Raw genomic sequence first — 17251 nt, 5'->3', positions numbered from 1 at the left:
GACCCCAGCCCCAACCACAGCCAGTGTAATTCCTAGTAGCAAGAGTGTCTGGGGGCTTGGCCCTTCTCAGAACACCGAACTCTGTGACAGTGCTCTCAGAGGCCAGACCTTCCCCTGCAAACTTTGTCCCTATCATCTAACAATGATTCTCAACATAGGCAGAAAATGACCATGTGATCCCTTCGCTGAAGAGGGTACATCAGAATCCTCAGGGGAGTTCTGTGAATGGCACCTGCCGTCATTGCCACCGCATGCCTGACCCCATGGTGGCAAGAGCTGGGCATTCTCTGAACCCCCGCTAGAACTTTCTAGGAAATGCTCTGCAGGGTGCCTCACCCCCCACACTGGTGTCACGTTGGCAGAGGGTGGATGTGAGAACCAGTGGTCTGGACAACTCCCGAGCCAGACTGCCCAAAAGGTGCTGGCATCTCCAACAACAGGCCTGCTAAGTGCGGGGCACCACAGCAGCACCCCAAGTTCATGGAGACTCCCCACCCTTCTAACTGGGAAGAAAATACAAGACATACACGTAAACACACAACAGTCATTAACAAAACAAGACATGCTTGCCAAGTCGTGGCTGGAAAATGACAGGACAAGGGTCACAGGTGCGGGTGTCCACAGGGGCTGGGGAGACACCCAAGGTGCTGAGTCAGGCTGGGGGCAGAGGGACCCTCCTCCTTGGCTCCTGACCCATGTCACCATGTGGGAAAGCAGATCCAGTGTCGCCAGACTTTCTGAAACTTTCAAGAGAAGCCAAAAATCGCATTGTTATGTGAAGGCATCTGGTGTTTAAATGATGGCAAAATTTTTTGAAAAATGAGATTATGGCTGTTTGTGACTTCTGGCACAGATCACAGATGTTAGAGTGACTCGGGAGACAAAGTGTTTGCTGCTGGTTTCAAGGAGGGGAACTGGGGGGCTCTGAAGGAAACAGACCAGGAAGATGAGCTGAGAAAAGACCAGGGACCTTGAGTCTCAAAATTTACATTTGATTTTATAGCTCTTGCCCAAAGAAGCAAGGGCCGGGAGCAGGGGGGCGATGGTGTGGGTGGAGGGGAAGGCCCCGCAGAGGGTAGAAAGGACAGACCCGGGCTCCAAGGTCAAGCCTGGATGGTTTGGAGGGAGATGGCATCCAGAAGACATGGAGGAGAAAAGCACAGTTAGGGGGTAGGGGGAAGATCAGCTTGCTTTAGGAATGTGTGGAGTTTCAGGGGACAGCCAGCCCTCAGAGGGAATCAGCACTGGGGAGACTGTGAGGGTGAAGACACCGGTGACATAGGGGCTGGCACCGGGAGGGGACTCTGGGGACAAGAGGGACAGGAGGGGGATGAGCACACCCCTAACAATGAAAGACGCAACCAGGTGCGATGGGGCACACATGCCATCAAAGGAGACAGTCCAAGCCACATCAGATGCCAGGATCCGACAATTAAGAGCCCTGGTTCAACTGGGAGCTGCAGGATTTTAACTTTTTTTTTTTTTTTTTAACGATTTTATTTATTTACTTGAGAGAGAGAGACAGAGAACACAAGTTGGAAGGAAAGGGAGAAGGCTCCCAGCTGAGCAGGGAGCCAATGTGAGGCTTGATGCCAGGAGCCTGGGATCATGACCTGAGCCGAAGCCAGATGCCTAACCGAGTGAGCTACCCAGGTGCCCCAGTAATCTCAATTGAAGGGTGACTGGGAGCAGATGCAAGACTGCACCGTGTGACGGGGTGGCCAGAGGAAACGAGTCATTCAGACAGCTCCCAGAAGAACAGGAGGATGCGACGCAACAGGGCCCCGGGCTACGGACAGGTGGGTACCAAGTCCCATCAGCTGACCACGTGGGTGAGATGGCAGCGCCCGGGGACACGACGGCCGGGGGTGGGGGTGGGGGGTCAAGGTGGGGGGTCCCCTACAGTAAGAATGCTCTGAGTCTTTCTGGAAATAAAGAAGAGAAAGGAAGAGGAAGACAGGAACTAGGACGGCAGGGAGACAGGAGGACAGGCGGAGGCGGCAGCAGCTGAAGCCCAAGGTGTGGCAACCCCACAGAGAAAGATGGATCTTGTCTCCTTCGCTGGGTTTCCACCCCCGCACGCCAGCCCCCTGTTCCATCCTCAGCCTCCTTCTGCCCTCGTCCTGTTCCCTGTCACTTGCTGATATACTTCTCTAGGGACAAGAGCCTTGGGGGGGAAAAAACAGTTAAAAAAAGAAAAAAAAAGTCATGCTCCCCAAACCCAATCTTCTCTTTCTTTGTGCTTATTAGTCATCTTCAAACCAGACTTTAATTAATTCAAGGCTAAGATGATGATGGTTCCTGCTTTTTCCTACACAGGGCCCCGCGCACAGTAGGCATCCCACAAATACACCGCTCTTGGCATCTGGAACTTGCCCGGCAAGCGCCTGCCCCTTGCAAGGCTGAGTGCTTGCCAGCAGCGTCGCTCCTGTGCACTGTGACTCAACCTCATCATCCACGAACAAGAAAGGGGATCACTTAGAAAAGCAAGGACAACTCATCGTAGGAAGGGTCGATCAGACACATGGACTCAGGATGGATGAAGATCAGATTTTGCAAGGTGGTGGACATACAGAATTTTCTAATTCTCTATTCCCAAGCCTTTCAGGCACAAAGCCAGAAGGTGCTGGGACCTCCTCCAATTTAGGGGAGAAGTGGCATCCTTGAGGGTGCCAGTGGGTTACGCACACCCCCCACACATATATCCCGCCTGCACACCTGCTGACTTGCTGTCCAGATCACAGGGTCACCACACTCAGCGCCTGGCTGCTCCTCGTCAGCTCAGACCAGAGGTTCTGCAGGGGGACCCTAAGCTCCACGTATGGGCTCTACACAAGCAAAATAGTATGATAGGTCCGAAGAAGGCAGAGCAACTTCTGCCTCAACTGGGCTCACTGATCTCTGCTGGTACGTGTTCTGACGGCAAGTCACAGAGTCAAGAGCTTTAGTGCTCGGGTTAAACTAAACATCAGGAGAAAGCTCAGTCCATTCGTGGCTTGTGGGTGAAGTCTACGGTGAGCAGAATGTTAGCACTAAGATCCAGAGCCTTGTAGGACCACAAGGAAGAGGGGGAAGGAGTTGGCCGTGGCCTTACGATTTAGTCACGTTGACGAGGGAGTATCGAGTACTGACTTCTCAAGTTCCTTTTAGAAGGTCCACACTCTTTTCCCTAGAACATACGCTCTCAGAATCACAGGGTCAGAATTAAACCCAACGGAATGAATAACTGACTTGGGAAAGGATAAGACGGGAAAACACACACAGGCACAGCCCAAAGGGTCCAGCTCCCTCTTCAACTGAAGATGTCAGGGGAGCTGTGAATGTCCCATTAGTATGTTAATTTGGGTTGGAAGAAATTAGAGAATGCGGCGAGGAAAGATGAAATTATGCTGGGAGACAGTACTCTCCGAGGCAGAGAGGCGTTAGCCAGAGGAGATGCATGCAAAGGAGTCAGGGGAAGAAGAACAGAGGCGCAAGTGGCAGAGGCTTAGGAAAGGGGCATCAGCCAGCACGCAGGTTACATTACCTTGATGGGCTCGCATTTCGGGAAGGGCCTTTTCTAAGACTGCTAATGCTTTTCTATGGTAATCTGCTTGGGCTTCTAATAACTGAGAACAGACCCACATTCAAAAACAAAAGTAACGTTAGCATCAGATGGACACACACACAATGGTGAGCAAAACCAAAAATGAAATCTTTTGCAAAAGAAAGCTAAAATGACTCAATTCTTACAATGCGTTCGTATTTTGTCAAGGGAAGGTGCTTACCGTAACAAAGAATTTGCCATACTCCCCTTCTTTGGACATAAAGCTGTACATATCTGCTGCTAGTTGATCCTGGTGAGTGGAAGAGAAGACAGGTCACTGAAGAAAATGCTATCTGAGAATTAATATCCATGGGCTCTCAGAGCAAAATGTCATGGAAAGAGCCACGGATTAAATGCCCATCATCTGGGAGGGTGCCTGGGGTGCTCAGTTGGTTGAGCATCTGCCTTCAGCCCAGGTCATGATTCCGGGGTCCTGGGATCAAGCCCTGCATTGAGCTCCCTGCTCAGCGGGGAGTCTGCTTCTCTCTCTCCCTCTGCTCCTCCTCACCACGCGTGCCCCCCTCTCTCTCTGTCTCTCTGTCTCAAATAAATAAATGAAATCTTAAAAAAAAAACAAAAAAAACAGATGTCCATAACTAGGATGACAATGAATGAATGAATGAATGAATAAGTAAATAAGGAAGCTTATTAGGGGAATGATATGGCAAGATCTCCAAGATACACGGCTCATATTCTTATTAAGAAGTGAAGTATAGAGCATTACTTATGCTGTGTTACCATCTGTGTAAAAATAGGAAAGAAAGAAATGTTATATTTTTGCTGCTACATTCGATTAAAAATATCTCTGGAAGAAAAAAACAAGAAATTGACAACAGGGGGGTACCTTTGGTGAGCAGTGGGAGTTCAGTAAGCAGGACAAGGATGGAAGAAAAGACTTCACTCTGTATGGTTTTTTACTTTTTCCAAAGATTTATTTAGTTTAGAGACAGAGAGAGTGCATGTGTATAGGGGAGTGGTCAGAGGGAGAGAAAGAGAATCTTAAGCCGACTCTGCACTGAGCAGACAGCCCGATGCAGGACTCAGTCCCGGGACCTTGAGATCATGACCTGAGCTGAAGGCAGACCACCTGAGCCACCCAGGTGCCTGTTTTATACTTTTGATATTTGAACTAATGTAGATGAATTGCTTATACAAAATTAAATAATTTATTTCAAAAGTGATAGATTAGGGTAGCCTGGGTGGCTCAGTGGTTTAGCACCACCTTCAGCCCAGGGCCTGATCCTGGAGACCTGGGATCGAGTCTCACGTCGGGTTCCCTGCATGGAGCCTGCTTCTCCCTCTGCCTCTCTCTCTCTCTCTCTCTCTCTCTCTCTCTCCCTCTCTCCCTCTCTCCCTCTCTGTATCTCTCATGAATAAATAAATAAACTCTTAAAAAAAAGAGTGATAGATTAGCCAATTGGACAGAAATATATCCTACTTTTCCTATTATTTTAGAATTACATTCTAATTAATCTGATATATTCAAATTGTAGACATCCTAGATTATATTTTAATTACGTATGTATTTATAAAATGTACTGTCTTCTGTTTTCAGTGCACAAATTAACACGAAGGCCTCCTTTATGAAAAATATCTGGAAATGCTAGTTTGGAGCAACAAAAATTCTTTTAGAATAACCAGGAAAGCAACAGAGTAATTCATGGAGCCCCACCTCTACACCCTCAAAAAAGAGAGGGAGAGAAAGAAAAGAGAAGAGGGCAGGGCAGAGAAGAAAGAAAAGAAGGGAAAAGAAAAGGCTTTTCACTCACATGTGGAATTTAACAAAACAAAACATATAAACACACGGGGAAAAAAAAAGAGGGAAGCAAACCATAAGAAAGACCCTCTTCTTTTTTTGAGTAGGTTCCAAGGCCAATATGGGGCTTGAACTCTCAAACCCCAACCAAGATCAAGAGTTGTATGCTCTATTGATTGAGCCAGCCAGTAGCCCCAAAGAGACTCTAAACTATAATAAATGAATAGGGTTGCTGATGGGGAGGTGTGTGTGTGGGGGGGCAGGCTAAATGGGGGAGGGACGGGGGAGGGCACTTGTGCTAAGCAGGGTGTGTTATATGTAAGTGATGAACCCCTAAATTCTACTCCTGACTACTATTACACTATATGTTAACTAAATAGAATTTAAATGAAATTTGAAAACTAAATTTTAAAAAAAGGGAGGAGAAAAGGCCTGGCACTAGTGGAAGCTGGGGGTGACCTCAGGGAGTTTGTGCCACCTTGATGGCCAAGACAATTGAGTCTAGTGGTCACATGGGGTCAGAAGACGGAAAATGAAGCCTTGGGAGTGCCTGGGTGGCTCAGTTGGTTAAGCGTCTGCTTTCACCTCAGGTCATGATCTGATGGTCCTGGGATGGAGGCTCGCCTCCGGCTCCCTGCTAGTGAAGAGTCTGCTTGAGATTCTTTTTCCTTCTGACTCTCCCCCACCTCCATGCACACACTCTCTCTCAAATAGAGAAATAAAATCTTAGGGATGCCTGGGTGGCTCAATGGGTGAGCATCTGCCTTTTGCTCAGGTCATGATCCCAGGGTCCTGGGGTCGAGTCCCACAGCATCCTCCCTGCAGGGAGTCTGCTTCTCCCTCTACCTATGTCTCTGTCTCTATGTGTCTCTCATAAATAAAATATTTAAATATAAATAAATAAAATAAAATCTTAAAAAAAAAGAAAATGAAGCCTTGGGCCTGGTGAAGTGAGGAACTGTAACAGACAAGCACACGTACATCCCACACAAACATTCCCAAGGAACTATTCCTCTGATGACAGGGTAGATTAGGAAACATCTGCTCAGCAGTGTACGGCAAGACTAGAGTATATGCATTTTGTATTGGGCTCTGGGTCTGGGAAAGTAAAAACATTTCCCTGGATTTGGCAAACATTTTACATCTGCTTTCGCAAAGGTCTGGAGTTTGAGTTTACTATACATGTTGTGTGGGGGATCCTCAAACCGAGAAAGGTTAGTTAAAAAGGGCCTGGCACTGGTCATGCTCTCTGGGGAGAATCACTCCCAATCCTTAGGAGTCCCAGAGACAAAGTCTCTCTTAAAATGAGCTCGCAGTACAAAACTGCAAAAACACAGGAGGAAACAATCCACCATGAAGCAAATTCTTACAGAGGAAACAGAATTCTCAAAGACCGTTACAATAAGTACATATAAAATGATTAAACGTGACAAAAGAAAGATGCACTAGAAAACAATAACACACTATCAAAAAACACTGACTTTGAATAATTAGAACTGAAAAATGCAGTAAACGAAATTCAAAACTCGATGTAAATTATACAGTAGATGAGACCTAGTTAAAGAAAAAAACAGTGACAAAGTATTTAGATCTCAGGAAATCACAGAAGTCAGTAAAAAGGGAGCCAGAAACTATCGTCACAGGTTTTCACCATTGGAAATGAGAAACTATGACATGGATGTTGAGAGAAGATACTTGAGCCCATAACATACCAGTTCAGACTCCTAAGATCTCCGCCACATTTATGTCTAAGCAGCCAGTAGCCCAGATCCAGCTTAGACTGGATCTGAGGAATGCTCTGTAATGCCACTGGCAAAGCTACGACTCTTCTGAACAATAAACCACGATGAGACTATTTTATCAGAAGCACTTAATTGCATGCATGGCATGACTTAGTCCAGTTTTAATTCCTCGTCTCTATGTTATTTTAAACAAGTCATTTTGCTGCAGTTAACCAATCTTAAAGTTCACGGTCTTGAAGAATGAATTACAGTGTGACCTGAACAAACTAAAATATTACAGTCTTAATACTATCTAAAAGAAGAGACACCATTTTTGGAAAATGATGAATAATAAGAGGAAGGAAAGCTTAAATCTGAAGATGCACCAAACACCTGTTTCTTTACCATCTCAAATAACATTTGGAATAAAGATTTATCTTCACAGAGAGATGCACAGAGAATGAGATCACTTAACCATCTCATCTGGAATTTATTTTATGAGTTAAAAAGTTCTATTTCTTGGGACGTCTGGGTGGCTCAGTGGTTGAGTGTCTGCCTTTGGCTCAGGGCATGATCTTGGGTCCGGGAATCAATCAGCCTCCCTGCAAGGAGCCTGCTTCCCCCTCTGTCAATGTCCCTGTGTCTCTCATGAACAAATAAATAAAAATAAAAAAAAAAATTAAATATGTTTTTAAAAGTTCTGTTTCTTCCAATTATAAACCAATTCTAGCAACATTTAAAAAGTAATACTTTCCTTCTCTATAGATATATGATGACCCCTTTAGTATATATTCAATTATTTAGAATAGCATTAATTGTAGAAAGCCTAGCTTTCTGCAGAACTATTTTTGTGCCTATTGTGCTTTTTTTTTTTTTTTAAAAAAAAAAAAAGATTTTATTTTGGGGGGCTCCTCGGTGGCTTAATGGTTGAGTGTCTGACTCTTGATTTTGGCTCAGGTCATGATCTTAGGGTCAAGAGATCAAGCCCTGTGTAGGGCTCCTTGCTCAGTGCGGAGTCTGCTTGAGATTCTCTCCCTCTTCCTCTGTCCCTCCCCCAGCTCATGCTCTCTCTAAATAAAGAAATAAATAAAATTTTAAAATAAAATAAAATGTACGGCACCTGGCTGGCTCAGTCAGTTGAGAGTCTGTCTTTGGCTTGGGTCATGATCCCAGAGTCCTGAAATGGAGTCCTGCATCAGGCTCCCTACTCAGGGAGGAGTCTGCTTCTCCCTCTGCCCTCCCTTCAGCTCGTGCTTTCATGTTCTCTCTCTAATAAGTAAATAAAATCTAAAAAAAAAAAAAACCAAAACTCTATACCCAATGTGGGGTTCAAACGTACAACCCTGAGATTAGGAGTCACCTGCTCCACTGGCTGAGCCAGCCAGGCACCCCTATTGTGCACTGTTTTAATTGCTGTAACCTTTTTTTTTTAATTTATTTTTTATTGGTGTTCAATTTACTAACATACAGAATAACCCCCAGTGCCCGTCACCCATTCACTCCCACTCCCCGCCCTCCTCCCCTTCTACCACCCCTAGTTCGTTTCCCAGAGTTAGCAGTCTTTACGTTCTGTCTCTCTTTCTGATATTTCCCACAATTGCTGTAACCTTGTATGTTTTGCTACGGTTTTTTTGCCCTTTTTTCATCTATTCTTTATTTTAAATGAGCTCAGACATTTTTGTCATTTAAAAAAATACCCTACTTGAACTTTTTTCAAAGAATGTTTTATTCTGAACAAAGTCATGCAGGGTCTTAGAAATAAAAAAGGAAGAACAAACTAAAACCCTCTTTCCTGTCATTCAGAGTATTCTGATAGGACTTGTGTGGCACACTCAATAATCTGCAATATTTGACCTTTCCTCTGTCATTTGCAAGCACCAGGTTGATGCAAGAACAAAGTATTTATTTTTATTTATTTTTTTATTTATGATAGTCACAGAGAGAGAGAGGCAGAGACACAGGCAGAGGGAGAAGCAGGCTCCATGCACCGGGAGCCCGACGCGGGACTCGATCCTGGGTCTCCAGGATCGCGCCCTGGGCCAAAGGCAGGCGCCAAACCGCTGCGCCACCCAGGGATCCCCAAGAACAAAGTATTCAGGAAAGTCTTGTACCTTGCACAGCTCTACTTTATTTCCAGCTTCATCCATCTCTTCCTTGAGGGTATCGATTTTTGACGGAAGCCCCTGGAAGTTGGTTCCTGAAGATTTGTGAGCCTGGTTCCACCTGCAAAACATGGGGCAACCAGCACCTGAGAACCAGCTGCACATATTCAACCTTGTAGAGAGTCAAGGCCCTCGGGGAGATAGATTCTTTCCCCAAACTGATTCTACCTGGGTTGGGCAGCATACCTAGGATGTCGGCTTCTCTTGAGTTTATCTTCCAGGAATGGAAGCAAGCAAAAAGAGCCAGGAGCTCCTCAACATGACAGGACTCTTGCACAGCTGTCCGCTCTGAGAATAATCTACCCCACCTTGTCTCACACACGCCCCACTGCTGGAAATCATGCCGGGAAACCCCTTTCCTAGAGTGTCTAATCGTGCCGTCCTTGCCATCAAACAGCCCATGTGCTTTCCTCCTTTGACCTGGAATGTTCCTGAGTCACTGGGAGTCAATCCTGCTCTTGGACTCCTATGACTCTTCCCGCTACCATCCTCATCTGTGATCACTTCCAGCAAGTAAAATCCAGAACTTCAGTCATGCAGCTAGCAATCCACAGCGAGGAAAGTACTTGTAGAATTAAAAACATTTCTTAGCACTAATATTCTAAAGACAAAATTTATAGCAAATCTGAAGCATAATGTGGAATATTTACATTCCCTTTTCAATAGGTCAAGAGGACTGAACAAGGAAGAATTCTATCATAGCAAGAATAGGGGAGTGCATGGGAATAATAATCTGTAACACTTTCTGTGTGGTTTTCAAGTAGGCTTTGACCTTCTGTTGGAGTATTCTGGAAAGTTTCAACAACTGAAACGTAAACATGGATATCATGGAGATGAAAACCCATGCTAGGAACTCCTCAAGCTTCCCAGATGCTGCACCGCCCCCCAGAGAGCATGCTGCTTTGCCTTCTTTCTAGTTCCCGAGGTGAGGCACTCTTCCAAAGCAGGCCTTTGGGACACTTGCCCAGCTGGTGATGTCATGTAGTACACAGAGCATGGACCTCGGAGTCTGACATGCTCAGGTTTGAAAACCGGCTCTCCCTGTCACTAGCTGTGTGACCTCAGGAAATGACTTAACCTCTCTGTGCCTCAATAACCTCATTTGTAAAACAAGATGCCTTGCAGAACCATCATAAGGAGTCAGGGAGAGGACAAATATTTATGCATGTGTGTGTGTACCGATAATATCTGCCGTATAATGGATTCCTACTTAGAAAATGAGGAGTAATTAGTCATTAGTGATTATCATTTCCCTCCAGGGAAAAGCCACAGGAATAAGTAAAGAAGAAATATTCAACTGTTTGTTTCTCTAATACTTGCTTTGATTGGTTAAACGAACAAGACCACGAAGGCAGATCAAGAATCAGTGTTAAAATCCCCTCCGGGATAAATACAGGTATTATAAACGTAAACTTTGTGGCAGATAAGCATCTATGATGTCACTCAACCAACTCCAGTAAGGAGCATTCATGACCTCATTTAATTAATCATTAGAACATTCTTCTTTATCTTGAGCCCAAACTCTACCTCACAGTGGCCTCCACGCCTGGTCCAGGCCCGAGGATTTAATCACAGGTGTACACGGAACATGGAGGGTTTGCAGACAGGACCCTAGCTCTGACATGTATCATCTCTAAGGCATGAAGCAAGTCATGCAGATATTCTGGGAGGTTCCACCCGTATCTGTAAAAGAGGTCTCTTCTCAAGAGTAAGGGGTGTTACCTAACCCACGAAATCCTGCTCCCTCTCCAATCCTCATTGAGGGGTCTCTGCATGTAATACGTAGCAGAGAGTCTGACGCAGTAAGCACCCCACTGAGAGCTGGTGAAAACATCAATGAGCCAATAAATAGCAACCAGTGGAAGGATCAAACGAGCTCAATACCTAGCATGTGGCCAGTGGCCAGTAAGTGGTGGCAATTCTTTTTACCATGTGCTAATGCCTAGATGTATACCTTTTATGATCTCGATGTTTCTTAAATCAGGACATGTCTTAAAAGTGACTTGTACATTAAATCGAATGGTGTTTCTCCCTGCCACCCTCCACCCAAAAAGTAAATATTAAATCAGTGGTGCAGGATACTCAGTGGCATCTTAGAAACAAGGAGAAATGCTTAGAAACAAGGAAATGCTATATTGTAGAATTGCTACAGATGTTCTAAATCTGCAATAAAAAGACCTGTGATGGGTAGAAGCTCAGGAAATGAGGGCTGTATCCCCATATATTTGCCAAAGAGAAATAATCACATCGACCTCACAGGACTGCATGTAGCTTAATTCAAGCTACAAAATAAGTCACAGAGATGAAGAGCCACAGCATAGGCAACACAATAATATTGTAATAATTCTATGGGGACAGATGGTCATGACACTTATTGTGATGAGCACAGAGCAATGCATAGAATTGTTACCTCAAAGTTGTGCAGGTAAAAAATATACAATATTGCATGCCAATTATTCTTTAAGAATAAAAAAATTAACCAGAGAGCTAACAGAGCCACCTTTTAAAAAAATAATAATGAAGTTTTATTGGAACACAGCCACGCTTTCATTTCCTTATGGTCCAGCACTGTTTTTATGCTACACAGTGCAGTTGAATAGCTGTAACGGGGACCACCCAGGGTGCTACGCTGAAAATATTCACTTCTTGGCCTTTTACAGAAAGGTTGTGTTTTTTTTTTCTCCTTTACAGAAAGTTTAGCAGTCCTTGTGATAAAGTCTGAGGAAGGATGGGGCCCGGGGCACTGTCTCCATATTCCCCACTGTCACCCGAGGAAAAAGCCACATAAGTCACGGATGCAGATGCCCTCGGGGACACAGCCAGGCTGCAGTCCTGCCAGGAAGCACTAAAGACAGCCATCCAGCACCAACCCACAAGTCAGCAGCTCTCAGAGATGGTTACTGAGTTTTACAGGCGTTGCTCCACTTGAATGCAGCATTGGATTGTGAAAGGACCACAACCACATGGGGTTTGGACATGGCAGGTCCCTCAGAACTGCTAAGATCAGAGATCTACTTATTCCTACCCTCTGCTACCCTAGCAACAAATGCTCTTAGAACGGTTAGCCACTGACTCCTCGCCCCTTAGGACACTTCCTTAAGTTTCTGTCTTTTCCTTTTTTTCTGCCTCCTTTGACTGCTCATTCACTAAGAACAGGATGTTCTAACATCATCTCCATTGCCACACTTGGGAGAATGAGCCCTAAAAGCAGGTGTAAGTGGGTGTGACTTGGTCTGTGGGTCAAGTGCGTGAATCTGGACACCTGCATTTTGTCCACCGAGTGACCTTTCCCTCACCTGTGTGGGGGGATGAGGATGGTTGCTGGGAGAAGTTATTTTCATAGCTCTACCTTACCTGGCTCTGACTGAATCCCAGTCTAACACCAATTTAGCAAGCTGTTTCCTCTGTTTTTGGATGTTGGGAATCTCCAGCTAGAAAGCACAAACCACACATGAAATAGGATGAGCTTTGGGTTTTAAACTTAACATTTGAAAGGGCATAATTAATTTACTTTTTTTCCCCTCTTAGGCATAAGATTTTGTACCCACCATTTATTCCCCTTCTTTCCAAAAAGAAGCATATGTCAAAGCCGCTGATTACTGTTAAAACTGTAGACACAAGCAAACCATTCATCATGCGTCCCCCACCAATCCTGGCTCTTCTGTGTGGCCCGGTCAAAGAACTCACCTCTGCTATGTTGCAGAGAGGATCCACAATCTCTTTCTCAACAAAGGATTCATGCTGAGTAAGTTCGAGAGCCAGCTGATTCTCAGCATCCCCACATGTCTCCAGCATCTTCCTTTAAAAACACAAGACACCCCCACAACAAGCGTATGCTCAGTGAGTCAGGCAGGTCAGTACCATATCGGGCCAGTGCTGCTCACTACAGGTTGGGAACACATTAGGGTGCCACACAGTAGAACCTTAAAAACATTAGAAGTTTGGGGTGTCACCCAAAATGTGAGTCCACAGATCTGTGCTTTATTTTTACTTTTTAAAAGATTTTATTTATTTATTCATGAGCAACACAGAGAGAGAGGCAGAGACACAGGCACAGGGAGAAGCGGGCTCCCCATGGGGAGGACTCAGTCCCAGGACCCCAGTCTCGCTCCATGAGCCAAAGGCAGATGCTCAACCACTGGGCCACCCAGGCGTACCCAGATCTGTGCTTTAAAATCAAAACGACTGTTCATGGGCATTATCAAATGTGTCTTACGCATCTGTTAAACTGATAACTATATTGCTAGGTTAATGTTTCATCTGTTGCTATAAAACATTAAATTTATTAAATCTTTAAAAAATGAATAAATAAAATGAAAAGGACTATCGTGGGTATACTTTGTGTGTTACGTGTAAGGCAGGTATGTGAACGTGAGGTGATAACTCTAGCATTAGGTTCTCAAGGCACGTGTCCTGCAGAACATGTTGAAATTCTTTAGAATCCTACCGAAAGTTCATTCTATGCTGTTTTGTGTCTGTTAGTGAGGCCAGCCTAGGCAGTGTTTTCTCCAGAGTTACTGTGAGTGCTGGTTTTCTACTGGGTAGAAGAGACCATGGGCTAACAATCATGTTTCCGTTTGCTTCCCTGTAAGCATATAGCTGATGTCACACGGAGGACGGGTGCCAGTGAGGCGACTGCTCTCATCCTGACACTCCCTCTCTCATCTTACCTCTCTCCTTGCTCTCCCCTTCAAGATCTCCATGGGGTTCTACTGAAAGAGTAACGTGTGTGGCGCTGGCATGAGATGGCCTTGGTGCTGTCATTAAGAACATGATCTCTGGTGCCAAGCTGCCTGAATGGGATACAGGCTTTGCCGTTCACCAGCTGTGTGGTCTGGGGCAGTGGACTTACTCTCTCTGTCTGTCAATTTCCTCAGTGGTAGAATGGCAGTGGCAATACAGGCTCCCTCCGAGGTTGTCTGGAGGACTCAGTGAGTGACTACTTGGAAAGCACGTGGAACAGTGCTAGTGCAGAGCAAGCACTCTTGAAGCAGCTGTGCTGACGACAACAGTATGAAGGAGAAAAATTGGGACACAACCAACCTGGAGGGAACAGGGGCGCCAGCATGGACACGTGTGCCACGCCCCCGCCCCCCATCCAGGGCCATTGTCCCCAATATGAGAGCATGGACAGGATGGAGAAAGGGTAAAGAGTGAGGGGAAACCATCATCCTTCAAAGAACAAAGGAAGAATTGTAGGCCATGGAGCAGGACAGGCCCCAGGAAATGTGAAGTCAAAGTCCATGCATGGCAGCCGAAAGCAAAGCCCACTGTACAGCTGGAGAGAGCAGAGGGGATAAAAGGACACCAGCTTCACACAGATGCAAGTAGAAGGACAGTCAACGTTCCCTCTTATACTGAAAACAGTTTCATTATTAGATTTTGAAAAATTATTAAATAACACATGCTTCCTGCAAAAATAAAAAAATCCAAATAATTCAGATATAACACCATTTTGACATTACCACGATTGATATTATGGTGACCACTCTTAAAGGAAGTGACTCTTTTATTATTAAGATTTATTATTATTTATTTGAGAGAGAGAGAGAGAGCGAGAGCACATGCAGGGGAGGAGCAGAGGGAGAAGCAGACTCCCTGCTGAGCGGGGATCCTGATGCAGGGCTCAATCCCAGGACCCCGGGATCATGACCTGAGCCAAAGGCAGATGCCTGAACGACTGAGCCACCCAGGTGCCCTAGGAAGTGACTCTTAAGGACCAGAAGGGGCCGGCCAGAGTTTGTAAATCTGAGTCAACAGCTGGAACACAGAAAGGACTTATTATTCTTTATACCCAAATTCAGAGGTATAAATATGGACCCTACCAATTACTTTTGCTAGCAGCACACCTCCCCCCTTTTTTTTTTAAGGATTTTATTTATTTATTCATGAGACACACAGAGAGGCAGAGACACAGGCAGAGGGAAAAACAGGCTCCCTGTGGAGAGCCCGATGTGAGACTCGATCCCAGGACCCGGGGCCACACCCTGAGCCAAAGGCAGATGCTCAACCACTGAGCCACCCAGGCGTACTACTAGCAGCCCTTTCAACCAACTCCAGCTTTGTTCCTATTCAATGGAAGATTCTCTACCATCCCAGTGGCCGTGTCCCACTTTTTCCCCACAGAGACTGCGTCGTTCTCCTGGTGGATGCTCCACGCCATCATGCTCACGGTCCCTCTATCACACAGATGGCTGTCACACACACCACCCACCTACACACTCCCACTGACTCACAGGGCACTGCACTCTCTGCCTGAAAGCAGCCAACACTTACCCCAGCAGAGAGTCTTCCAGTTGAGTCGATGCTTCTTGCATGATCTGAGCGAGAGCGGTCAGAGGGAGTTTTTTCTGGAAAGCAGAAAAAGACATTGTGTTGGTTTCACTATTATTGACACCCATTCTCAATGACCTGCTTCAGGTCACCCTTCAGTGATTTCTCCTCCAGGCAAACCGTACAGATAAGAGACAGCCAGTCTCGGTTCAGGTTCTGGTCTCAAAGGTAGAAGTTATGGGACTTTACCTCTGCGCCCATGTCCTCAAGCATAGATGATCCAGAGACATGATAACAGTGCGAGTGTCCTACGGCTGTCTGTCTATGGAGATACTCAACACCAAGAGCCAAGCACGTGGTAAAATAATTCAGCAAATGCCAGCTGCTAGTATTATTGTTGTGGTTGTTGTTACTGTTTTTAAAGATTTTATTTATTTGAGGAAGAGAGAAAGTGATAGAGAGAACACAAATGGGGCGGAGGGAGGGAGAGGGAGACGCAGACTCCACCCTGAGTCCAACCTGGGGCTTGATCTCATGACCCCAGAGACCATGACACTGAGATCACGACCTGAACCAAAACCAAGAGTGGGGGCTGCATGGGCGGCTCAGTCGGTTAAGCGTCCAACTCTTGCTTTCGGCTCAGGTCATGATCTCACCGCTGTGGGATCAAGCACCATGTCCGTCTCTGCTCAGCGTGGAATCTGCTTCAGATTCTCTCTCGTCCTCTCCTCACACTCTTTTAGGTTTTAGTCATTTATTTGAGAGAGAGAGAAAGCACAAGCAGGGGAGCGGAGGGAGAGAGAGAAACAGGTTCCCCGCTGAGCCAAAGGCACTTCACTGATTGGGCCACCCAGGTGCCCCATAAATAAATAAAATCTTCTTTAAAAAAAAAAAAAAAAAAAAAGGAAAAAAAACCCAAGTGTTGGTCCCTTAACGACTTTGCCACCCAGACACCCCACAGCCCCTCGAATACGTACTCATAAACTGGCTCTTAATTTGGCTGTAATCATAACTATACAGCTGTAAATAAGCATCTAAAAGTATCTGGCTAAATATCGGAAAAAGTTTTCTTCCAGGATTTAAGCACAAAGCCATGCATTTTCCTATCACGCATCTGTTTTTCAGATGGAAATGACCATAAGGGTCATCTGATTCATGCTCTAATTGTCCAGTCAAGGAACCTGAAGCCTGGGGGAGGTCAGGTGGACTGGCCGGGGACCCCGGTGAGGGGCAACAGAGCCAGACCTCCACGCCCATGGGCTGCGCCCCAGTTCAGCTCCTCTCCACCAGTGGTTGACGGCTCATCTCAGAACATGGCTATAAGGGGCCTGGGAAGTCCCTGGAAAGTGGGTTGTGGATACCACAGGATCTGCTAACAGATCCATGTGATTCTGCTTCCTCACTAGAAAGGGCCCTCACGGCAAGAACACGGTCTATCTTGCTGTGTGCCACTGTCGAACCTTGACCTTTACGGGCCACCTGCCTTTCCTACTATCAATGGGCTTCTTGCGACACACGCCGCATTTGCTTGCATTGTAAGGAATATCTCTGGAAGAGTATACAAGAAACGACTAGTGCTGCTCATTCTGGAGAGGACAGCACAGTGCCTGGGGAACAGGACCGGGAAAGACCTTGCTTTATGTTCTGTGTATTCTGGGTTTTGACCACGTAAATATGCAGCCGATCCAAAAACAGTATATTGAAACGTAAAGATAAATAACAACTCTATTTACCCATCTCTCATTTTCTCAAG

The 17251-nt window shown here is 45.7% G+C and overlaps 1 protein-coding gene across 2 annotated transcripts in view; it reads right to left on the bottom strand.

Annotated features, from left to right (window-relative positions):
* Positions 1-17251, bottom strand: part of ARHGAP17 (Rho GTPase activating protein 17) — a 94805-nt gene that overhangs the window by 31900 nt on the left and 45654 nt on the right. For both annotated transcript variants that reach the window (XM_038540007.1, XM_038540008.1), the window contains exons 4-9: positions 15502-15575; positions 12913-13024; positions 12580-12656; positions 9175-9286; positions 3768-3836; positions 3527-3608 (exon numbers count right to left, since the gene is read on the bottom strand). In XM_038540007.1, coding sequence (XP_038395935.1) covers positions 3527-3608; positions 3768-3836; positions 9175-9286; positions 12580-12656; positions 12913-13024; positions 15502-15575 — 526 coding nt within the window. The remainder of the gene's footprint in view (positions 1-3526; positions 3609-3767; positions 3837-9174; positions 9287-12579; positions 12657-12912; positions 13025-15501; positions 15576-17251) is intronic.

The sequence above is a fragment of the Canis lupus genome, chromosome 6 (genome assembly GCF_011100685.1).
Source record: "Canis lupus familiaris isolate Mischka breed German Shepherd chromosome 6, alternate assembly UU_Cfam_GSD_1.0, whole genome shotgun sequence".
Lineage (NCBI taxonomy): Eukaryota > Metazoa > Chordata > Mammalia > Carnivora > Canidae > Canis > Canis lupus.
This window is presented reverse-complemented; position numbering and strand designations above follow the sequence as displayed.